Raw genomic sequence first — 25,541 nt, 5'->3', positions numbered from 1 at the left:
AATACAGAAACAATAGGATGTTCACATTTAAGAGTAGAAACGAGTTAAGTAAGCAGACAACACTGTAGTAGAATACCAATAGGACATGAAGCCCAGGCAACAAGGTATAAAGCTTAAGGGCTAAATTTGACAGTTTTACTATATCCATCTACTTCACTTACTTCCTGACAAAATGATTAGCTGTTTCTGTTTGACCTACCACCAAGTGGGCTATCGGACTTAAAGCTCCAAATTTTCCTTTTGACAGTGGTTCCTTACCAGATATAAGCATGTACTGCCCAAAGTGAGATTCTAGTGAAAGCATGATGAAAATTATTAGATCGGGGGAAGAGTAAAGAGGCAAGTGTATTTATTTATAATCTACATAAGTAATGAACTCATCCAAAACACCAAACTATTTGTGACCATTTAAAGAAAAAAACCTAGGAAAAGGGAAGAATCATTTATTATAATATTCTTATTCTATATCTAATTCCTTTCACATTTTATGGGAAAAAGTAAAAGAGAAATTTTGTAAAGTTTACGTTTAAACATGACCAATACTTAATTCTATCGTATTTACGTATTAAAGAGTCCTACTGAAGTTATAAGTACTCTTTTATACCACTAATATCTAAATTTCCTGCTGAATTAGATACTTATGGTAGGCAGTATGTAAACCTGTTTTGGTTAATTAATAATCTAGTAGATCATCTAACATTACTTGAGAAACAAGACTGTCTCCCTAACAAAAAAAGCTGATTTAGAAATGTTAAGAGAACCTTAAGAATAAGCATAGATTAAAACTGATAGTATGGTAAATGGAGAATTACATAAAATGTACTCTAAAAATTAAAGGATAAAACATAATTATTAAAGATACCTTAATCATTTGAAACATCAAATTTTGTTCTCTTTTGTCAAATAAACAATGGTTATATTAACTGTGCTTTAGAAATGAAAAGAAAAAGCTTTTTTTTTGGAAGTTTTTTTTTTTTTTTGGCTATAGGGCACATGTGCTTGCCAGACAAACAGAGAGACAGAGACACAGAAAGCAAGAAATCACCCCCCCAGGACGGATGGCCACGCCACAATCCCTTCTCCTTTCTCCTCCCGGGATCTTGGGCATGCACGCACATGCGCTACCAGGTCTGAGACTCAAACCGCAGTTGACTACGTGGGAGTCTAGCAACATAGCCATTAGGCTAACTGCTGGACCCATGAGAAAGGTTTTAAATAGAATTTCAGGTCAATGAGAGAAAGACCACTAAAACATGTCAGAGTATTAATAGCTCAGAGATTTTATTTCTATCATAAATCATAGTTTTGTTTTTTTTTAAAAAAAAAGTTCATTGAGGTACAATATTCCAAGGGAAAATAAGAGTATCTGATTATCAGAATCTTTAAATAAAGAAAATAAGAATTGGCAATTAAAATTTACCTCATTGTCCTGCTTTTCATCCCCAAACATATCATCATCTATGTCCCCACATGTGCCTTCAATTGTAAGAATACTGTTCCTGATGGAAGGAATCATGTAGAGCTGCTGGATCACAGAATTCATGTAACAAGTAGCACCAGCATTTTTTAGTCCAACAAATCCTTTCACTGGGCGAGGCCCAACAGGTGGCAAATATTCCCACTCAGTAAGTGTTTCACACGCTGAAAGAAAAAAAGATGCTTATAGCATAAAAATAATGATTATACTGGCAGCTCCATTAGGTTGACTTAACTTTCACAACAATTTTTCCTTGACCACTACAGCATTTTAAATTAATACTCTAAATTTTCATTTCAACGTAAGTCGTCTGTAGATACTAACTACAGGCCTCGTAAATCTGCATTTTTTTTTTTTTTGGAGAGATTTTCACTGTAGGGCGCGTGCACTCGCCAGCCAGACAGAGAGAGACACAGAGACAGAAAGCGAGAAATCACCCCCCAGGGGGGATGGTCAAGCCGCAATTCCTTCTCCTCCATTCTCTTCTCGGGATCTTGGGCACGCACGCACACGTGCCCGGCGTGAGTTTTAAGTCACCGGGTCCGGGACGGGAACCGCGGTCGACTACGTGGGAGTCCAGCGACAGCCATTACGCTAACTGCTGGTTCCCTTAAATCTGCATTTTTATTATATTACTTCAACAATAGGCTTTTTAGAAACAGGGATACAAGATGGTATAATGTTAAACATGTATGTATTAACTGTAATTTTAACATTCTCTAATCATTCTCGCTTTCTGTCTCTCTGTCTATGTCTGTCTGTCAGGCGAGCTCACGCGCCCTGTAACAAAAATCCTCTCAAAAAAAAAAAAAAAGGAAAGAAAGAAAGAAAGAAATGACAATGGAAAAGAAAGAGACCACAACTGCCAGACAAGACATTATCATGTCACTTAACTTTTTTCCTTTATTTCATCTCATCAAGATTCTGGGCATGCTTACATGTGTACGCTGTGTTTTCATTTTATTAATTTTTTTACTATCAGAGGGTGTAAGTGCTCACCAGAGACAGAGTAGAGAAAACACCATCCAGTGGTCACATCACAATCCCTCTTCTTCTATCTCTCCATACTGTCACAATTTGGGGCACATACCCACAAATATCTGCAGTGTTTTTTAAACAGTGTTGCGGTTTGCCTTGCAGGGTAAACTTTCCTCTGAATAGGGCTTAATGAGCAAATTCAGAACATCAGTAGGCTTAAACACATGATAGCTATCTGTTTGCATGCCCAAGATTATGACAGACTGTGGAACGAGGATTGTGGTATAATGACACCCTACTGAAGTTACTTTTTTATCTTTCTGCCCCTCCCTCTTTCATGTGCTCTCTCAATTATTGAGAATAAGCTAATCTTAAAAATGGTAAAGCAGATGCAAAAAACAAACAACATGAAATATTTTCTAAAGAAGAGACCAGCAGTTAGTGAATCCTGGACCCGGTGGCTTAAAACACACCGGCCGCGTCTGTGTGCATGCCCAAGTTCCCGAGAGGAGAACAGAGGAGATGGAAGTGAGCCATGGGCATCCCCCCTGAGGGCTGATTTCTTGCTTTCTGTCTGTCTCTCTTTCTGACGAGCCCACGCATCCTATAGCAAAAACCTCACCAATAAATAAATAAATAAATTTTCAAAAGGGAAAAACAATTATAAACTTGGAAATATTATCAATACACACAAGCAACTTTACAATTAAAATACTTACTAGTTAATGCTGTGCCTATGTAATACATTTCAGTCAAACAGTCTACGATTTGTTTGAGATTCCTTACACAGCCAACAGCTAATGCTACTAGCAGTTCAAAACCAGCACTGATGGTAGCTGGTGAACTACAGACTGGAATGTCCTGCTCAGCATGAAGTTCTCCATGTTTCATAAAGTGCAGGTGAACTTTGGATGCAGGAAAGATGAAATCATCAATTAATTCCTAAACAGAGAAAGATAGCATATAATCTCAGTAAAATTACTTATTTTATACAAATGTCTCTTAAAAGAGAAAACTTTCATAATTATGAGACATAAACATCTCACTATACCACAGAAAGCAATGCTGAATTCTGTATAAAAATATTAAAATTCTCATTTAAAAATTACTGGTTATAATTAACAAGCAATTTTCCATATTAGATATTTTCAAGTTTTAAAGATGAGAACTATACTGAAGAAAAATTACTTCTAAAAAAATCTTAAAAATCAGATATGATGAAATTAATTCATTATAAATAAAACCAAAATGCATTAAAATTATATTTTCCCTGAATTACAAGGCGTTCTGAAAAATCATCAGTAAACACAAATAAACAAACTTGTAAGATAGAAGAGATTTTTTCACTTTGAAGTCTGATCAACTAAAAATTCCAATACATCAAAAAGTAAAATACTTGAAAACTTATGTTCAAAGACAACCATGGCTACCTGAAAACAGCAGCAAACTTTATAACAAACTTTACTCCAATATGTACATACCTATGATAAGATTTAATTTATATATTAGGTATAGTGAGAGAATAATAACTAATAAAATCATTTTCACAGCATACTATAAATAAAGTTATGACGTGTGACCTTTCTTTTAAAATATCTTATTATAGGGACTGGCAGGTAGAGGGGTGTTTAAGATGCTCTTTATTAAGAATAAAATAAACTCCCAAATCGCAACTACGGTTCGAAACCTAGAGCCGGTGGCTTCAAACTCACAGAGTGCATGTTGATCTCATGCTCAAAATCCTGATAGGAGAGTGGAAGACAAGGAATTGCATGTAGTGTGGCCATTCCCCCTGTGGGGAAGTGATGTGTTATGTTCTTTCTCCCTGTCTCTTGCCTCTTTGAAGCAAGGGTATTCATGCCCTGACAAAAATTTTCATAAATAAAAAAATCTTATTGTACATGGGAAATAAAAACAGAGAAAAGAAAACCACATTAATTTTTCAAAACTTTCTCTTTTTTGAGAGTTTTTTTGCTGTAGGGCACATGTATTTGCCAAAGAGAAAGACAAGAAAAGAGGGAAATCGCTCCTGTGGGGGATGACCACTCCATAATCCCTTCTCCTCCATTCATTCTTCTCTCAGAACTTATGGCATATATGCACACACACCTGACATGAGTTTCAAGTCCACAGACCTATAACTCAAACTGCCAATGATCATGTAGGAGTTTAGCGACGTATCCATTATGCTATCTGCTGGTCCCCCAAAATATTTCATATGAACTTAGTAAACAAAAGAAAGGTCAATATAATATCTCAAAGACATAATAAGTATAATGCTCCATGAGACAAACATGCTAATATTGAAAATATCATGATAATTATTGTAGTACTAAAAATTTCAAACTTACTTTAACAAGATTAGCACCACCTTTTGCACAACCAATGTAGTACTTTTCCTCAGGGGTCTGAAAAGCTAGTAATTCTTTTGTTACCCCTAGGTGGCCTTCCAAGATAGGCTCTTCAACACCAGTTTCACCCGTACTTTTTACATTATCCTGCCAAAAGAAAAATATTACATGGTTAACTTAAAAATGGAGACAAGAAATAAAGAAGTCAGAACAAGAGAGAGCTTACTGGAGTGATATTTCATATATACAAAAGAACTTTAGTTTATACACAACTTATGTTGATGCAAAAAATTCAAACTCATGCAGTTTCATAATATAACCTTTATATTAAATTTGGGAAGCCTAATATCCCACATATTTCCATTCAAGTGGTTCCTTATTTCTTCAGAAAGCTCTACAATAGTAAATGACTACAATTTTGACATCACGAGACACAGAGATAATTTTGGATTTTGTAGCTATAGAGTTAACAGTAAACACTATGAGACCTGGTAGGGAGAGTCCAAAGAATGATGTTCAAGACAATTTCTCACATTTATATAAAATGCCAGTGGGCCAGGAGTCCAAATCCTGCTCCATTAAGTAGTTTTTAGAGAACAACTAGAAGAATTAGAATATGAATGGCAAAAGCTCACATGTTAAGCCTCATGCAAATATTAATCTCTCAAGAAACTGATAAAAACAAATTAACAACCCCGAACTTTTCTAATAAAATGGTAATTGCCAAAAAAGGCCAAAAGAATTCCTAAACATAGGACAAAGAGTATTAACATTCACAGTTCCAAGAAAGTCATTTAAGAAACTAGGTGTGTATTCCTTCTTTGAATCATTTATTAACTGACCAACGCAAAGTTTATTTATTATTATTATTTTGCTTACTGCCTGTAGAATTATTTTTAACAATCAAAACCGTAAGTCCTATCTAAATAAGATAAGCAATTTAACAATGATATAATAGGTTCGATTTTATATAACTTACCCTAATCCTTTTGAGCCAATCAATTTCATTTTTCAGAAGAATGTCAGCACTGGGTACAATAATACTGGTATTGTAAGCATAATTAAGAAGGTGCCGTAAAAGTGTGAAATAGTCGCCTGAATATATTCCCCTCTCTCTTGCTGTGCTCTGAAATAATAAATCAAAACAATATGCACTCAATCGATTTAATTCAAGTTCTTAAGAATCCAAAACTTGAAAATAAGTAGCAATACAGCTGGTCCTCTTTATCTATGGGTTCCACAAGGGAGAATCAGGCATTTGAGAAAAATAATTGTTTCTGTCTATAATGAATATGCATAGAATCTAATTTCCTTGTCATTCCCAAAATAGTATGGTATAACAACTACTTATATAGCATATATATTATATATATAAATAAATGTACATAAAACACACACACACACACACACACAGAGTAAAGGAATTTATAAATAACCTAGATGTTTAAGAAATGATGGGAGAAGAAGGTAAGTTTTATGCAAATGCCATGTGATTTTGTATAAGCAACTTGAGTTTTTTGTTTTCTAAGGAAGGTCCTGCAGGTTTGGTACTCATGGGTGGTCCTAAAACCAATTCACTACAGATATTGACAGATGATTATACTTTGTTTCAGTGAGAAAAAATAATAAGCTATATGTTTTCTAACAAGTTAGTACTTGTATATTTTTTTCCAAACCTTATATAAAGTAAAAACCAGTCTAAGTATAATACAAAAATTAAAACATTTTCTTTATTACTTATGACTTTCTTAAATCATAATATGAAATAATTCCCTGAACATTTTTCATTTTAAAAACCAATCAAACTGACATGATCATCTGAAAACGTCTCACCCCCAAAATTGTAAAGAGTAGAGCAATGAAGAAAAGCAGAGGCCTGTGTCCCATGCAACATCTGGTGCACATTAAGAAAAATTGCTCTTGTGCCAACTGCCGAACAGTTCTGAAATAAAAATATTTTTTATGTAATGTATTATTTTATTAACAGCAGCTAAGTAATTCCAACGTTAGTCTATTTTTAATAGGACACGTAAATTAACAGTAAAAATAGGTTAGTACCAAATAAATACTTCACAAGCAACACAGAGATGATCTTAAGATACTTGTCAAGAGAGTTAAACCTCAAATTGTCACCCAATAGGTTGGGGACATGATTATCTATTACTAAAAGTTTCTTTAATGGAGCCAGAGATTGCATGATGGCTGAGGCACCGAACTCCAGTTCAAGTCCTGGACCTGATAGTTTGCTTTCTCACTTTCCCTTTCTTTCTGTCTATGGCCAAATTAAAAAAAAAAAAAAAATTAAGTAACTAATTCTTTAAAAACAGTTTCCTTTATGCTTGACTTCTCTTGATTTGCTTGTTTCCTTCCTTTTAAAAACATTTTTGCCATAAAGTACATAAGATCAAGGAAAAGAGAGAGTGACAGGAAGAACAAGAAATCACCCCTTAAGAGGATGGCCACACTGCAATATATTCTCCAATAAAGATTTTGGGGGTAATATCTTTATGCTGCTGGGTCTGGGACTTGAATCATGAAATCAACAATTAGCTTTTTTTTTTAATAAAAGACACATTTTTGCTATAGACTGTGTGCACTGCTTGAGAGGGAGACACAGAGAAATATTAAGTAAGAAATCCTCCTCCAGGGGAAAGACCATGCCACAGTCCGTTCTCTTCCATTCTCTTCTCAGAATCATAAGCGCACAAGCACTCACACCCAATGTGAGTTTTAATCCATGAGGCCTGGGATTTCAACAGTGGTCAACAATATGGAAGTCTACCAATGTAACCATTACACCATATGCTGATCCCTTGACACTTACATTTTCAGACCTCTCCTCCTCAAAAATCTGAGAATGCATTACTAGAGACCATGGAAGGCTCAACATGTAAATTCCATAATCATTTAAGCCTCCCCAAAATCACTTTTGATGAATCATGCTTCAGAGCAAACAATTCAAGCAACCTCAATTTTGCTAAAGACATCCCTAATTGTTAGTAGTGGTTCTCAAAATATGAATGTTAAGACTACTGGCATCAGCATCAATTAAGAATCTCTAAGAAATACAAAGTCATGAGTGCCTTCTCATTTTCCCTCTTATTCTCTTCCTAGCAAGGACTACATCCTAACACACAAAGCCTTGAGATCCATCCTATGCTTACTGAATCAAAAATTCTGGTCAAAAAGACAAAGAGTCTATAGTCTGATAAGTCATACCAATAAATCATATGTACATATAAAAATCTCAGAACTATTTAGACATTATTATAAAAAAAAGCTTTTTTTAGAAACAATGAAAATCCTATCTCTAATCTCAGTAATAGAAAATTCATCAATCTATTCCTCTATTATATATATTTTTGTTGTATGATAAATGAGTTCTGTACAATAATTCATCTCAATTCATCTACTTAGTTTATTGCCAAGATTCTAGGCAAAAGATGCTCAATAAAGAGCTACCAAGATAGTAAATATGTATTTGTGAATGAGAAAGTTTTTGCAAATTTAGAAAATGACTCTTCGGTAGTCCAGGAAAAAAAGTTATCAAATCACTTTTTGAACTTCAAATAAATAAACTACAACTCTTTGGTTAAAATATGTTAAAAGGGAAAAAAAAGAACCTACATTTACAAACGAGGCAATGAGCGTGACCATGTTCTCTAAAAATCAGGTAGTTGGGGGGATGTGGTTGAAGTAATGATCTCCCAAAGGACCCAGACCTTGTGAATCCCAGATTTGGTGACTTGTAAATCACACTGGACATGTGCACACACATGGCCAAGATACTGAGAGTAGAATAAAGGAGAAAGGATGAAGGCATGGACTTTCCCTCAAGGGGCGATTTCTCATTTTCCCTCTCACTGTCTCTCTTTTTTCTATTGTGAATGTACACAACCTATGGCAAAAACACACCAGTTAATTGGGACAACAGGTGGCACGGAGGTACAGTTAGCAGGATCCCACATGGCCAACTAAGTGGCTTGCTTTCTAGAGACTTTAAAGAAGCATGCTGGACACATGTACAAAATCCTGAGAGAAAAAAGAAGAGACTACAACAAAGCCACAACCCTACGTGTGCTTTCTCATGTTACCTCTCTCTTTCTCTCTGTCACTCTCTGGTGAACACATGTACTTTATAGCAATCTTTTAAAAATATGTTTCAGTTAATCAGACACAGACTTCAACAAACACACCTCTTTAGCAACAAGTCTTTTTTTTTTTTTTTCTGAGAGGTTTTTGCTATTGGGCGCATGCACTCGCCAGAAAGAGAGACAGACAGAGAGAGAGAGAGAAAGCAAGAAATCACCCACCTGGGAGGGTGAGGCAGGGTATGGATGGCCACACTGCAATCTCTTCTCCTCTTAGAATCTTGGGCATGCACACACACGCACCAGTGTGAGTTTAAGCCACCAGGTTTGGGTCCTGAACCATAGTTGAGGGAGTCCAGTGACATAGCCATTATGCTAACCACTGGTCCTGCAACAAGTCATTTTAATAACCCAACTTGATAGGTAACAAGAATGTGATACCTTCCCATTATGTGCTAAAACTCTGAAACAAATTTGTGATTCAAATTTAAGTCTACAGGGACCAGCAGTTGGCATAACAGCTATGTTGCTGGACTCCCATGTAGTCGACCACATTTGGAGTCCTAGACCTGGTGGCTTAAACTCACACAAGGTGCATGTGCCTAGGTGCCCAAGATCCTGAGAGGGGAATGAATGAGAAGTGACTGCAGCATAGTCATCCCCTGGGAAAGGGGAGGGTGACTTCTCGCTTTCTGTCTCTCTTTCTGGCGAGCACGTGTGCCCTACAGCAGAAAAAACTAAGGCTACAAAATGTATATTAAAGATTACTAGGTGTACAGGAATGAGGAAAATGGAGCATATTTCTTAAAAGAATCTGGTGTGAAGGGGTTGGCCTACATCCTGGTTTGAAGGGAAGTGGATTCTATTTGACCAATCACACAATTCTAATTCTGGACCCAAGGTAAACAAGCCAGGTGTGTGCCCAAAATCCTCACAAGTAGAGAAATGAAAAAGAACAATTATAAGTGTGATGATGCCTAACTGGAGGATGTTTTCTCCCTATCCATATTTCATTCTTTCTGGCTAGTAGACACACTCCCATGAAAAAATAAAAAGAAAAAGAATAATTAAAAAAAGAAAAGAAGAAACCTATATACTGTGATAAAGACTGCAAATATTTAACAGTACTGTGAATCAGGGAAATGCCATTAAATTACCTGGTTAAAAATAGCTGTTACACAGAAGATTAACTATTCATAAATTACATATCTTACCACAATAGAAAATAAAGTAAAAGACAAATTTAAGTTATGTAGAAGTTACTCAATAGAAATGAAGATGTTTCATACAAAAAAGGGAGGTTTTCATCATTGAATTTGGGAATAACATGTTTTTCAAAATTCAATCATGTTTGCTTAAAGGAACAATGTGAGCCTTCCTCTGAATTAAATAAAGATACTTACTTGCTGGGACAGTGCAGTAATACGTCAATGATGAATGTCTGCCAATATTTTTCTTTACTAAATGCATCCAAGGCCGTTGGAATTAAAGCAAAACACAAAGTCATCACTTCCAGTCCTTCACAGCAAACCAGTTCATCTTCTACCTCTGGCTGACTGCTTCCACTGTGGCTCTGTAAAATTATGATGAGGAATAAATTACCTACGGATACACTCGATAAAAAATACAAAAATCTACCAGTTACGAACTAACTAAAGACCATTTGGCTTGGATTCTTAATTGCAGGCCCTTTACTGAGGCCCTTTGAAATACATACATATCAGAACAACCTTAGTGAAAAAGTACTACTTTTCTTCTCTTCAAGATAGGAAAAGCTTATTTCTGTGTTAATCATAATTCCATAAACATTTTAATTATATCATGCTCTCTGATTAGTTTACTATAAAACCTATCCAAAATGGGTTTTAGATAAGAATCAACATCTTACATACACTACTATTCAGGAAGCCTAAGGAAAATGTTTAGAACGTAAAGTATACTGAGGTAAGGAGCTAATTTTTAATCAGGCTACATTCTAAAACTGAAACAAATATTTATTTCTGAAACCCAGTTAAGTGTTTAAATATTCATAAAAAGGATGCCATTAACCACTTCCCCCTTTTACACAGAAACAACCATCAGGGAAAAGTAACAGAAAATAAAACTGCAATTAATTATTGTCTCATTTGTGCAATTCATTTGCTTAATCTACCAGTAATCTAGGAATTGCACCCTAATACTTGAACAATATTCATGGCCTGAATTCTTTAAAAATCCTAACACGGCCCACAGTATCATGATAATTGTGGTGCAGGATTCCTACATGGATGATCACAGTTCAAATCCTGGACCAAGCAGTTTCAAACTCACACCAGGCACATATACAGGCGTGTCCAGAATCCTGGGAGGAGAATGGAGCAAAGGGGACTACAGCATGGCCATCCATCTGAGAGATGATTTCTCACTATCTCTCTCCCTGTCTCTCACTGTGTCTCCGGTGGTTACACATGATATATGGCAAATCTCTCTAAAGAAAAATAGTAAAATATAAATAATGAAAGCACTAGGAAAATATCGGGTCATAGGGAAACTCATAATGCATTTTTGCATAGAAAAACAAAAATAAGTCATGACTTTTCTGACAATGCAATACTTAAAATTCTATGATTCTAAAACAGTTATAAAAAGTAACATGGCGGAACCAGCAGATAGCGTAATGGCTACGTTGCTGGACTCCCAAGTAGTTGACCGCGGTTCGCGTCCCAGACCTGATGGCTTAAAACTCACGCCAGGAACGTGTGCATGAGTCCCCAAGATCCCGAGAGGACAACGGAGGAGAAGGGATTGCAGCGTGAACATCCCCCCTGGGGGGTGATTTCTCGCTTTCTGTCTCTCTGACTCCCTCTGTCTGTCTGGTGAGCACACGCGCCCTATAGAGAAAACCTCTCCCCCCCCAAAAAAAACCTCACATGGCTCAAAATGAACATCTAAGCAGAATGAAAATAGATTCATTACAATATAGTGATTTTCAGTTAAGTAAGAATTTTAAAACATTTTAGAAGGCTACGTTATATAGTAAACATAGTTTTCAAAATAAATATTCCTATCTAGATGTAACGATTAATTTTAAATAAGAATAAGATCACTTCTTAGTTAAACACAGCTGACAGAAAATTTAGTCACGCAAACAATTACACAACTAAAAGCAGTATATTTCTATAAAAATACTTACCATCTCATAAATTTTAGTGATTTCTTCATATGGTCCACATACTAGTGCTAATGCTCCACATCCTGATGCCCAAATGATTTTTTGTATAGCTCTAATTACATAGGTATCAGGCATATATTTTGAAGCCTGCAAAAAAATAATTAAAACTCCTGACAAAATAGTACAATGAAATTATTTTTAAAAATCATAAAAATAAATTTTTACATGCAAAAAAAATTAAAATGAACACTTGAACAACACAGGATAGAGGATAGAGGCTTAAGGGTGCTGACTCACTGTACAGTTAAAAAATACATGCATAAACTTTGAATTCCCAAGTACTTAACTACAAATAACAGTCTGTTGATCAGAAGGCTTATCAATAGTAACTAGCGAATCAGACAAATATTTTTAATGTTACTTTTTATATATAGTATTTTTAAATAGAAAAAGCTATTGAGAAAAACCTAAGAAAAATTATATTCATATTATAATACTGTATTCCTAATATGTATTGAGAAAAAGGGCATATAAATTGACCCATGGAGTTCTCTATGTTGCTCAAAGTCAGATGCAGGGCACAGTATTTCCACACGGCCCTGCATGCTCTAAGTCTTGACATGGTGGCTTAAAAAACACACCAGGCACCTGTGTATGAATATCCAAAATCCTGAGAAGAAAAAAGAGTGGAGCCAAGCCCCTGGAAGATGATATCTCACTTTACTTCTCTCTTTGGCAAGCACACATACTCTGTGACAAAAACCTTTTAAAAAAAAAAAAAAAAAAAAAAAGTCAGCTGCAGAACAAAGGGCTTAAAAAAGCAAACATATGGGCCAGAGCAGGTGGTGCAGTGGTTAAGCTGCTTAATTCCCACATGGTGGAAGTATCTTGTAAATATGATGAATATGTACCATAGGCATGTGTGTTTAAAATCCCAAGAGGGAAACAGCAGTTGGTGTAATGCCTAAGTTGCTGGTCTACCATGTAGTTGACTGCGGTTCAAGTCCCAGACCAAGTGGCTTAAAACTCATGCCAGGCACGTGTGCATGCACGTCCAAGATCACAAGAAGAGAAGGGGGAGAGTGGTTGGCAGTGTGGCCATTCTCCCTATCGGGTGATATCTCGCTTTTTGTCTGTCTGTCTCTGTCTCTCTGGAGAGCACAGGCACCCTATAGCAAAAATCTCTCTCTCAAAAAAATTTTAATCTCAAGAAAAGAATGAAAGAGAGGGAAGTGAAGTGAGGTCATCTACTCTGGGATGGTGAATTCTTCCTTTCTCTATCTCTGTGTTTTTGCAATTCTTTCTCCCTCCTCCAGTGCATGAACCCTATAGCTAAAACCTAAAAATGTAAATACACTTCAGAATGCCTTTAAGGTACAAAGTTACCTTAAGTCCACATTTGTTATTTCATTAACAAGTCATATGTACAGAATAATGGCCTATATTAAAGATTTTAAGAAAAATTTTTGCCGTAGGATGTGTGTGCTCACTGGAGAGAGAGAGACAGGAAGTTAGAAACCAGTTCCCCAAGGGACCGGCAGTTAGCGTAATGGCTATGTCGCTGGACTCCCACGTAGTCGACCACAGTTCGCGTCCCAGACCCAGTGGCTTAAACTCAAGATGGATGCATGTGCGTGCATGCCCGAGATCCCAAGAGGAGAATGAAGGAGAAGGGACTGTAGGATGGCCATCACTCCGGGGGGGTGATTTCTCGCTTTCTGTCTGGTGAGCACACACACCCTATAGCAAAAACCTCTCCAAAAAAAAAAAAAAGAAATCAGTCCCCCAAGAGGAGGATGGTCACACTGCAATCCCCTCCAATCCATTCTCCTCTTCAGATCCTAGACACTGATGCACACACACCCTGAGAATGGAGTTTTCAAGCCACGGGACCTAGGACTTGGGATTCAAACCACAGTCAACTGCATGGGAATCCACTGACGTAATCATTACCCATCTGTTGGTCCCAAAGAGAACTTTTAATAGTAATATCCAGAAAGCAAGCTTCAGGTTAAAATCTAAAATAGCCCTATACTATCTTTCTGAAGAATTTTTAAGACAGAAAAATCAGATTACCCAGTCATTGACTCCTAGAAATTTATCCAAAAGATATAAAAAAGTATGAACACAGAAGCCCTCTTATGTGTTGATAAATTTCGTAAGCACTTTATTCCCAAAATCAAATTAAAAAAAAATCTCAACAGATAAATGGACTAAAAATTAAAATATGCTGCACAGCACTAGTAAGAAATATGGTGGTTGGGGGCTGGATTCTCCCCCCTGATCAAATGTGGTTTCAGCCATGGACCAGGTAGCTTAAGAATCACAACAGGGACAAGCAGTTAGTGTAATGGATATGTTGCTGGACTCCCATTTAGTCGATTGTGGTTCAAGTCCCAGACCCAGTGACTTAAAACTCACGACAGGCACATATGTATGCTTTCCTAAGATCCCAAGAGGACAATTTAGGAGAAGGGACTGTGGCCATGCCCCGCAGGCGGGGGGTAATTTATCATTTTCTGTGTATCTCTCTGTCTGGCGAGCGCATGTGACCTATAGCAACCCCCCCCTGAAAAAACAATTACAACAATTAAAACAGATATATACATAAATAAACGTTTTTTTTTAATGTGGTGCTCAAGTTCAAACCCAGTCCAAAACTAAACATAGGTTACTCTTGTTAATAATCTCAGAGACATGAAAGGCTGAGGCCAGATAATAATATTTAAGTGACTGGCCTGGGAAACAACATAAGACTGAAAAAAGAGACAGGTCTGGCAGTGTGTACCTATTTAAGGCAGGAGGGCTATGATGGTGAGAATATATCTTAAAAAAATAAAACATGTAAAGTGACCACAAAATTATATAGCACTCTAAGTAGATTAAACATACATATAAAACAACATGAATAAACCAATTAATCCAGACACATATTATATAGAGCAGAAAGCCTGTAGTACAGGAATTAGAGTTGTACGAAACAGGCCAAATCCCACATGACTGACTGTAGTCCAGCAGTTTACACACCAAGCAATTACATACATACACATGATAGAGATAAAAAATTGAGTGAGAAATAGTTTCAGCACAACCAAGCCCCATGTGAGCATGCTTTCTTCTCTCTTCTTCCTGTATACATGCACTCATACATTAAAAGAGTAGAGAACATGCCCTATTTATGGAAATATTAAGAAAATGAAGACGATTCTATAATGACCAATATCTGATCATAGGGGTCAGAGACAGGAACGGAAAAATGTTAGGGATGAAAGAAACTTTCCTTGATTATAAATTCCTTGATTATAAAAGCAGTTTAAAGATCTTTTAAAAACTAACTTTGACTAGTTTATACAATGTAAAAATCTTCTTTAAAAGCTTGTTTAAAGAAGAAAGTAACTCGAGACCAGCAACTAGGGTAATGGCTATATCGCTAAACAGCCAGAGTCGACCTTGGTTCAAGTCCCGCACCCGGTGACTTGAACTCATGCTAGGCATGTGCGTGCGTACTCAGGATTCCAAAAGGAGAATGGGGAAAGGGGACTGTGTCGTGGCCATTCCCCCTGGGGGATGATTTTTTTGCTTTCTGTCTCTCTGTCTTTCTGGCGAGCACACCTGCCCTATAGCAAAAACCTCTCTTCAACCCACAGACAAAAAAGGAAGTAACTCCAAATAGGAACAGCCAAAAGCTATCCTCCCTTTTCTTAATAGTTTTAGGATCTTGAACCAGCAGGAAATTTTATTTTGTTTTTGTAGAGACAAGAACACTTATGGACTGATACAGATAACAGATAAAAAATAAAGTTATGAAATTTTAAGGAAGTCAAGATAAAGTATGTGACTCTCAGAATATTCAGTTTCAGAACCATCGGATAGCATACATAATGAATCCGTCACTAGACTCCCATATTCAACCATGGTTCAAGTCCCAAACCTGGCAGCTAAAAACTCAGACAGGGCACATGTGCTTCTCGCTTTCTATCTCTCTGTCTCTCTCCATCTGTCTGGCGAGCGCACATGCCCTATAGCAAAAACCTCTCCAAAAAAAAAAGTAACTATTTATTTTATATTTTATTTATTCATTCATTTATTTTTTAATTTGACCAGAGACAGAGGGTAAGAGTGAGAGAGAAAGGAAGTGAGAAAGCAAGCCACCAGTTTCAGGACTTGATCTCCAAAGGCTGGCAATGTGGGAGTGTCGAGCGCCTTAACCACCATGCCACCTGCTGGTCCCAAGCTTTATTCATTTCTAAACCAAGAATTTTATAAATTTAAAACTAACCTCATCAGATATTTGCTGACCAAGACGAATAGCTATATTTCTAAGCATGCACTCAGATGAAGGATTAGGAATGCTCTGAAGGGCACTTTGTAGTACCACTGCTTGATCATGAGTAACTTGGTTAATCTGAAGAAAAAAGAAAAAAAGAAAAAACATAGTTTCACTTCAAGTAAAAAATCTTGCACAGTTAAATTTTGAGAAACTTTACATTTGCTCTTCAATTATTGTATTTCTTTGGGGTGCTATATATTCAAACACTCCCTTGAGAATTTATGGTTGTTTATATAAAAAATATTTTTGATTGCCAAAGCTGTACACTTCCTCTTTTACTTCCTTTCAGAGTAATAATAATTCTATGTAAACTCCAATTTTATTTAAATACAGCATTACTTCTACATCTAGGCTCATTTCCATTTGTAGAGTATAAAAATCACAACCTTTCACAAACATTTTATGTCTTTGATGAAATCTTCTCCCAGTTCCTCTTTCAATAGATGATGTGATGTGATGTGATAAAGAAAATCAGGAGACTAAGATAAACATCTTTCAACTTCCCCTCAATAGCTATAAATTTATACCTTCTGATGCCTTCTCTTTTCTTTTTAAGGTGTTCTTACTATGTTCAAGGTTAATTTTGTAACCTACAGTCTATGCATATCCTGTAAATATGCTAAAGTGTCTCACAGCATAACCTCTAATCCTTTCTATCTGACTTTCTTGCACAGTAAAATTTTCAGAGGTTTTAAGCCAGTTAAGAGTTTGGAAGCTGACACTGCAATCATCAGATAGGGAATGGAAAATACTAAACAGGTCTGATGCATCTTGCTCCTCTATTTAACCAAAATTGCTGAAGCTTAAAACTGTTATGCACATCTTAATTATTTACTGCTTCAATAAATGACCATAAAAGCCAAATGTTACTATCAATGCATAAAATTTCATCTGAGAAACTTATACAACAGAGATGGTTTTAAAAAAAAATTAAAATTAAAGAATTAAAAAACTGGCTCAGAATTAGCCCGCTTAAATGGGTAAAAATCTTAACTCTATGGTGTTATCTCTGCCCAAGTTATTCCAACACTTTAGATACTGATTTTCATCTACAAAATAAAAACAGGAAAGGCATAATAAAAGTTTACCTAAATAAGTGGAGTTCATTTTTTAAGTCAAAATAGCATTACTGCATTTGTCTTTATATTGGTATGTTATTCTTCAATTCAATAAACTAATGAGGAATACACTAAGAGTTAAAAAGCGTCCAGTAACAGCAGAACCAAGTAAGTTCTACTCTAAAATTTTTATTCTAAATTCACCAAAGAAGAGAACTTATGTTTAATAAGAGTTAGTAGAAAGATAAATGTGCAAAAGTACCATGAAGTTTTACATGATAGAATATAAAGATTTTTTTAAATCTATGATTGGAAAAGCCTAATTATTGATAAAAAAAGAGATTTCCCTTGTTGAAAAGGAAACTTCTTTGTAGATATTGTAGAAAGTTCTATAATAAAAATACTTTAAATAGTAATTTGTTTTCTCTTCCACTAAAATATGAGCAAACTGAGGGAAGAGACTTATAATGTACCTCTGTACACATTAGTGGTACATTAACAATACAAACTGGGAAAAAGGCATTAAGGAACACATAAAATCATCTTACATATATTTCAGTAAACATCTCAAGAAAAGGATATTAACAAGAATGGACCTTTTTTCCATAAATATGCATGGAAGCCACAATACAATCGAACACAATGGGAACAAAGCTTTATAAACTTGTATTCTCTCTCTAAATATACAATATTATTATTTCTTCTTTTTAAAGCATTTTCTGAAATAGAAAATTTCAAGGATACATAAAGTGGAAAAAAATCAACTCAATTATCCCTCATCTACATTCACTAATTATTAACAGAAAGCTACCCCTGCTGAATGGAATAGCTGCCAATCACTAACTCAGCTCATACCACCTACAGTTATTCTGGAGGAATTCCCATTGTATTTGAAACACTGTAATAGTAGAATGTTTGTTTTCTTTTAGGCAAATCCACAATATTACTTACACACCCCAAATATTATGGATCATTCTACAATATCTAATATGTAGTCACTATTCAATATCCCTGATTAATAATACCTCACGCATTTCCAAAAATGACAATGTGTACCTGACTCATTTTATCATTAGTTGGTGACTAGTTAAACCATAATTTATGATACAAATAAGTGGTGAACTTAATTTAGGTAGTATTCAACAACTGTATCAAATCTAAATATATCTTGGGAATTATTGGTTATTAAAGATAAGAGCAAAGTTTTTGTCATGGTGGGAAGAGACACTGGTAGCAGGCCAATTGAATATTCTTTAAAATATTATGTCTTGGAACCACCAGATAGCATAAACACCTACACTACTGGACTCCTATGTAGTTGACTGCAATATGAGTCCCAAACACAGTGGCTTAAACTTAGGGCAGGCATGTATACATGCCCAAGATTCAAGGAAACTTCTTTGTAGATATTGTAGACAGTTCTATAATAAAAGTACTTTAAATAGTAATTTGTTTTCTCTTCCACTAAAATATGAGCAAACTGAGGGAAGAGACTTATAATGTACCTCTGTACACATTAGTGGTACATTAACAATACAAACTGGGAAAAAGGCATTAAGGAACACATAAAATCATCTTACATATATTTCAGTAAACATCTCAAGAAAAGGATATTAACAAGAATGGACCTTTTTTCCATAAATATGCATGGAAGCCACAATACAATCGAACACAATGGGAACAAAGCTTTATAAACTTGTATTCTCTCTCTAAATATACAATATTATTATTTCTTCTTTTTAAAGCATTTTCTGAAATAGAAAATTTCAAGGATACATAAAGTGGAAAAAAATCAACTCAATTATCCCTCATCTACATTCACTAATTATTAACAGAAAGCTAAACCTGCTGAATGGAATAGCTGCCAATCACTAACTCAGCTCATACCACCTACAGTTATTCTGGAGGAATTCCCATTGTATTTGAAACACTGTAATAGTAGAATGTTTGTTTTCTTTTAGGCAAATCCACAATATTACTTACACACCCCAAATATTATGGATCATTCTACAATATCAAATATGTAGTCACTATTCAATATCCCTGATTAATAATACCTCACGCATTTCCAAAAATGACAATGTGTACCTGACTCATTTTATCATTAGTTGGTGACTAGTTAAACCATAATTTATGATACAAATAAGTGGTGAACTTAATTTAGGTAGTATTCAACAACTGTATCAAATCTAAATATATCTTGGGAATTATTGGTTATTAAAGATAAGAGCAAAGTTTTTGTCATGGTGGGAAGAGACACTGGTAGCAGGCCAATTGAATATTCTTTAAAATATTATGTCTTGGAACCACCAGATAGCATAAACACCTACACTACTGGACTCCTATGTAGTTGACTGCAATATGAGTCCCAAACACAGTGGCTTAAACTTAGGGCAGGCATGTATACATGCCCAAGATTCCAAGAGGAGAACGAAGAAGGGATTGCAGTGTAGCCATCCACCCGGATGATGATTTCTTGCATTCTGTCTCTCTTCATAGCGAGTACACGCACCCTACAGCAAAAAAAAATCTCCAAAAAAAAAGATAAAATGATGTGTCTTGGTACCAGTAATTGGCGTAATGGCTATGTCTCTGGACTCCCATGTAATTGACTATGGTTTGAGTGCTGGACCCGGCAGCTTAAATTCACAGTGGTACCCAAGATCCTGAGAGGAGAACAGAGAAGAGATTGTGGCACGGCCATTCCCGGAGAGGGGATTTCTCACTTTCTATCTATTTATGGTGAGTGCATGCACCCTAAAGCGAAAACCTCTCCCATCCCTCTCCCGCCCTCCCCTAAAAGAGATATGTCTTTATGTAGCTTTCAAAAAACTCAGGTTATATTTTTATAAAATTTCAAACAAATTAAACTCAAAAATGATCTAAAAACATTATGTTTTCTAAAATCAGTGTATTTAGTAGACATTATTTATGTTAATACGAATATAGCTTACTAGAAGATACTGATACTGTGCTACATTTTTAATTAAATTTGCCTCTCTACTTAATGATCATTAAATGTATTTTTACAATTAAGATGTTAAGAATACAACATATTTCAAAACATTTCTTAAAATTTATTACCGGTGTAACAGGATCTGCACCATCTAAAGCTGGCTGACAAGCTTCTGCTATGGCTCGAACATGGCCATAGCCAACAGCAGTTAACAATAGTTTAGCTATTTTAAGAGCACTGAAGTAAGCATCCCTTCGAGTTTCTGTATCTGTATTTGTTAAAAAGTTATGCTTTACTAGCATACTCAGGACAAGGGATAAGCCACCACTTTTCAAGAAATGCAAGTGAAAGTCAGAAGAACTATCAACTAGAGGTGTACCAGCAGGCATTAACATGACATAAACCACCTAGGAAAAAGAAGAGAATACTATATCAAAAAATGTTAGAAAACCAACAGAAAATACCTATTTCTACTCTCGTTAATAAAAAAAGTTTTAATTTAAAAAAATCTGCAATCTTATATGATTACAATATTACTTTATAATGTAAGAATTATATTTCTGCAAAGGAAAAAACCAACCTCTGTTAGGTACAAAACTTGGGAGGCAGACGGACTCAAAAAAAGTGAGTCAAGAGATAAACCTAGGTTGTTTTCTCCATTTGCAGGGCAGAAACATATAGCTTTTAGTTTTTCTATGGTTGTCCTATCTGCAAAGAAAAAAAGATACAGACAAAAGTAAATTCAAGTGTACCCAATCTTTTACATTTTATATTCTTAAGAGTATAATTTTATATACATAAAATAATAGTATCAATTAAGCCGTGCTATGAGATTGAATATTACAAGACATAACCACATCACGGCTCATTAATCCTCACCCCAAAATATGAAGAAACAATTTCCTATCCAGATACCTCAAATCAATATGTCCTCCTTACCCACTGGAGACAGAAAAAAAAAATAGATAACACTGAAAGAATTTAGTTCTTCTTGAAATATAAACAACACAATGTTCTCAAACTAAAGCAGTAATAAAAATAAGCAAAAGATGTGAAAAACGTTTCCCCCTTGAAAATAAACAATACTAGCAAGCATATGTAAAATTGTTCATTTGCCATCAGAGAAGTGCAAATCAAAACAAGATATACCGTATCACTAGAATGGAATAATCTTTGAAGATAGCTTAGGTGTTGACAAAGATCTTGAGAATCAAGAAACCCCATACCTTATAGATGGAGAGCCACCAAAGTCTGGCAGTTCCTTAATAAAGTCAAAGTTGCTATATCATCCAACAATTTCTCTCCCAGGTATACATCCGAGAGATACAAATATAATTTCATACTAAAACTTATACATAAATGTTCACAGCACAATTGTTCATAATAGGAAAAAGTTAAAACAGTAGAAAAACAGGTAAAGAAAATTTCATATATACAAATAGAAAGAAAATTCTGACATGCAACGAAGATTAACTATGATGACATAATGCTATGTAAAGAAAACTTCTCATGGGAACCAGCAATTAGAGAAATGGCTATGTCGCTGCACTCCCACGTAGCCAACGACGGTTCGCATCACGGACCCGGTGGCTTAAAACTCACGCCAGGCACGTGTGCATGCGTACCAAGATCCCGGAGAAGGGATTGCGGCGTGACCATCCCCCCGGGGGGGGGTGATTTCTCACCTTCTGTCTCTATGTCTCTCTCTGTCTAGCGAGCGCACGCGCCCTATAGTGAAAATTTTCTCAAAAAAAAGGAAAGAAAAAGAAAAAAAAAAGAAAGCTTCCAAAAAAAAAAAAAAAAATCACTGTATGATATAATTTTTTTTGTGAAAGCTATAAAGAATAGTATAAGTCAAAAAAAATCATAATGGTGTTTTAAAGGGTTAGAGATGGAGAAACTTGTTCTGATGAGTGCAGAGTTTCAGTATTGCAGGATGAAAAAAGTCATGTAGATTGGTCATACAACAATATGAATACACTTTTTTTTTTTAAAGAGTTTTTGGTTTTTATTTTGCCATAGGGTGCGTCCAATCGTTAGAAAGACAGAGAAAGAGAGACAGGAAGTGAGAAATTATCACCTCGGGAGGATGGCCACGCTGCAATCCCTTCTCCCTCATTCTGCTCTCCAGATCTTTGGTGCACACATACATGAACCCAGTGTGACTTTAAGTCACCAGGTCCAAGACTCGAATCGCAGTTGAATACATGGGAGTCAGCAATATAACCATTATGCCAATTGGTAGTCCCAGCAAATGTAATACTAAACTATAAACATTTTTCAAAGGGAGATTTTTTACTACAGGACATGTGCACTCAGTGGAGAGATGGAGACAGACAGAGACAGAAAGCAAGAAATCACTCCCGCCCCCATCCGCCAGGAAAGAAGGCCATGACAAAATATCCCCTTCTCCATTCTACTCTCAGAATTTTCGGCATGCGTATAAACACACGAAGCATGAGTTTTAAGCTCCTGGGTCCAGGACTCAAACTGCAGTCGACTACATGGGACATTAGCAATGTAACAATTCCACCATCTGTTAGTTCCACTAAATTAAACACTATAAAAATGGTTAAGATGCAAAATTTTTGGCTGTTTCAGAATAACTATGTAAGAAGTGCATAATGTTTGGAAAAGTATAGAAACCCTAATATGAGAAACAAACAGTGTACTGAACAACTGATCTTTTTAAAAAAATGTCAAAAGTATGAAAGATATTACAGTTTCTGACTTTGATCAAATCTTCTGTAGCTATGTAAGAGAAAGTTACTACTATTCTTAGGAAACATACACTGAGATGTTTAGGTTAAAAACCTTAAGTATAAAGGCAATAGATATGTATAATTTCTCAAATGTTAAAAAAAAATAAGAGAAAGAATACAACAAATAAATCAATACAACAAATGAATACAACAAATTAATCAACACATTAAAAATTACCACATCAAGGCAAGATAAATTAAAGTACTTTTTTTCATCATTCCTTGTGACTTTAAAACTATTATAACTGGGGGACCAGTAGTTAGTGTAATGACTCTGTTGTTGGAATCCCATGTAGTTGACAGTGGTTCCAGTCCCAGACCCAGTGGCTTAAACTCATGCAGGGCGCATGTGCGTGCGAGCCCAAGATTCTAAGACGAGATGAAGAGGAAGGGAGGGTGGCGTGGCCATCCTCCCTGGGGGGTGATTTCTTGCTTTCTGTCTCTCTCTCTCTCTCTCTCTGTCTGTCTTTCTGGCGAGGGCACATGCCCTATAACAAAAACTTCTCCAAAAAAAATAATAATAATAAAATAAAACTATTATAACTTGTACGAGCAGATGGCAAAATGGTTACATTCCTAAACTTTCCACATAGTAAACTGTGATTGAAGTGCTCAACCTAGTGGCTTAAAATTCACACAAAGTGCACATAAATGCATACGCAAAAGGAGAAGGGATCACACTGTGGTAATCCTCATGGGGGTATGGGAGGAGTGATTTCTCACTTTTTGTGTCTTTGTCTTTCTTTGCCTCTCAGGCAAGCACAGAAATATTATGGCAAAAATCTCTCTTGAAAAAAAATTGAAAACGAAAAGAAAAATTAATGCAACATAAAAAACTGCTTCCATATTATTGATAGAAAAAATTCAATGTTAGTGACATTGGAAGACATAAAAACAAGCAAAAAGCTGATCAATAATGCACCAGATAAATAAAATTGTATTGCTGTAACAATTAGCTCATAATCAATTGGTAAACAGGGTAATGTTAGTATAATATGTAAGTATAAGCTCACTTGTATGGGATTTCTTCTAGACAAGAAGGGTCAGAACAGCAAAACATGTCTATCCTTCAAACAAAAATGAAGTAAAGCAGCTCTCAAGCTCCACACCCAACAACTTCAGCTCTACTTTAAGAAAACTGTCTCCAAATAAACTAATTATTGTGTCTGGTACTACTCTGCTCTAATTCTATGTGGAGGAGCAGCTGTCACTGTAAAATGGCACCTAAAGTAAGTGAAGAACAGGTCATTGGTGCAGGAAGAAAATTGGTAATGTTTTCTCCATTATTATTATTATTCAAATAAAGAAAGGAGGACTCTTCCTGCTAGAGAATAAAATTTCAAATAAGAAAAAACAAAAGAAGCTAAGGGAACTGGGCTGTAACTGGATGTACTGATGCTGTCTCATTGTTCTCAGGGAGTTAAATATCTATAGAAATAAATATGTGAAGCAAGTATATATACACATTTGTGATATGTATGTGGCTATACATAATTCCAACCTGCTGTCTTACGAGGTAACAAACCATGTAAAGCTCTGAACACTTAGGGCCCATATTCTGACACACAAACACATTTTATACTTTAAAACTACTTGAACAGCTGAGAACATTGGGGACAAAACAGAAATCAAACAACACAGAACATGCACCAGGTATATACCAGTTAAGATACTAATGATCTGAGGGTAAAACCACATGGAGTAAGATTATGTGTGAGTTCAAAGCCAGCCTGATTAACACAATGAGACCTGTTTAAAACAGTCAAGAATAGTGGTGTGCACATGAGACCCACTACTCAGAAGCTGAGGAAGAATATACTGAACACACCAAAATGCCCTCTTAAAATGTATACATCACTGCATTAAAAGAACAGAAACGGCAAAAGATTAGAATCTGTTAAAATGTGTCACAACAGACATGGGTTTACACAGTGGGCCAGCAAATGAAGTACGGCTTACGTTACGGACACCCACATGACCGACTGCTGTTGCAGTCAACCTGACTGCTTGAAAATCGCAACAGGTGTATGCATGCATGCCGAAGATCACTAGAGGAGAAGGGATTGCAGCATGGCCATTGCCCCTAGGAGTCATTTCTTAAGTCCTCTCTCTGTCTCTCTCCCAAGACCACATGTGCCCTAAAAACAAAAAAAAGAAGGAAAGAAAGTGGCCTCTAATATGTTTCTAAAATTCATGCGCAATTGCTATTCATCAGAAATATTGTGTAAAACATTGAAATCACTTGTTATTAAACCAACAATGTTAATAAGAATTTTTAGCTTAATAAATTTTCAGTTTCCTAAGTTTTATCTATTTCCTAAAAAGATCTTTTTGTTCATTTTGTTTTGTTAAAAAGGCCTGTGTGCTCAACAAAGAGAGACAGTAGA

The 25,541-nt window shown here is 35.7% G+C and overlaps 1 protein-coding gene across 1 annotated transcript in view; it reads right to left on the bottom strand.

Moving 5' to 3' along the window:
* Window positions 1-25,541, bottom strand: part of LOC102494534 (putative ubiquitin carboxyl-terminal hydrolase FAF-X) — a 171,076-nt gene that overhangs the window by 40,429 nt on the left and 105,106 nt on the right. The window contains exons 22-31 of the mRNA XM_027769644.1: window positions 20,973-21,100; window positions 20,521-20,799; window positions 16,328-16,453; window positions 12,070-12,195; window positions 10,301-10,470; window positions 6,640-6,748; window positions 5,786-5,932; window positions 4,807-4,953; window positions 3,175-3,397; window positions 1,421-1,641 (exon numbers count right to left, since the gene is read on the bottom strand). Of these exons, the coding sequence (XP_027625445.1) occupies window positions 1,421-1,641; window positions 3,175-3,397; window positions 4,807-4,953; window positions 5,786-5,932; window positions 6,640-6,748; window positions 10,301-10,470; window positions 12,070-12,195; window positions 16,328-16,453; window positions 20,521-20,799; window positions 20,973-21,100 (1,676 nt within the window). The remainder of the gene's footprint in view (window positions 1-1,420; window positions 1,642-3,174; window positions 3,398-4,806; window positions 4,954-5,785; window positions 5,933-6,639; window positions 6,749-10,300; window positions 10,471-12,069; window positions 12,196-16,327; window positions 16,454-20,520; window positions 20,800-20,972; window positions 21,101-25,541) is intronic.

This window comes from Tupaia chinensis, unplaced genomic scaffold (genome assembly GCF_000334495.1).
Source record: "Tupaia chinensis unplaced genomic scaffold, TupChi_1.0 Scaffold150112_1, whole genome shotgun sequence".
Lineage (NCBI taxonomy): Eukaryota > Metazoa > Chordata > Mammalia > Scandentia > Tupaiidae > Tupaia > Tupaia belangeri.
The sequence above is the reverse complement of the archived record's forward strand: the minus strand, read 5'-3'. Positions and strand labels throughout refer to the sequence as shown.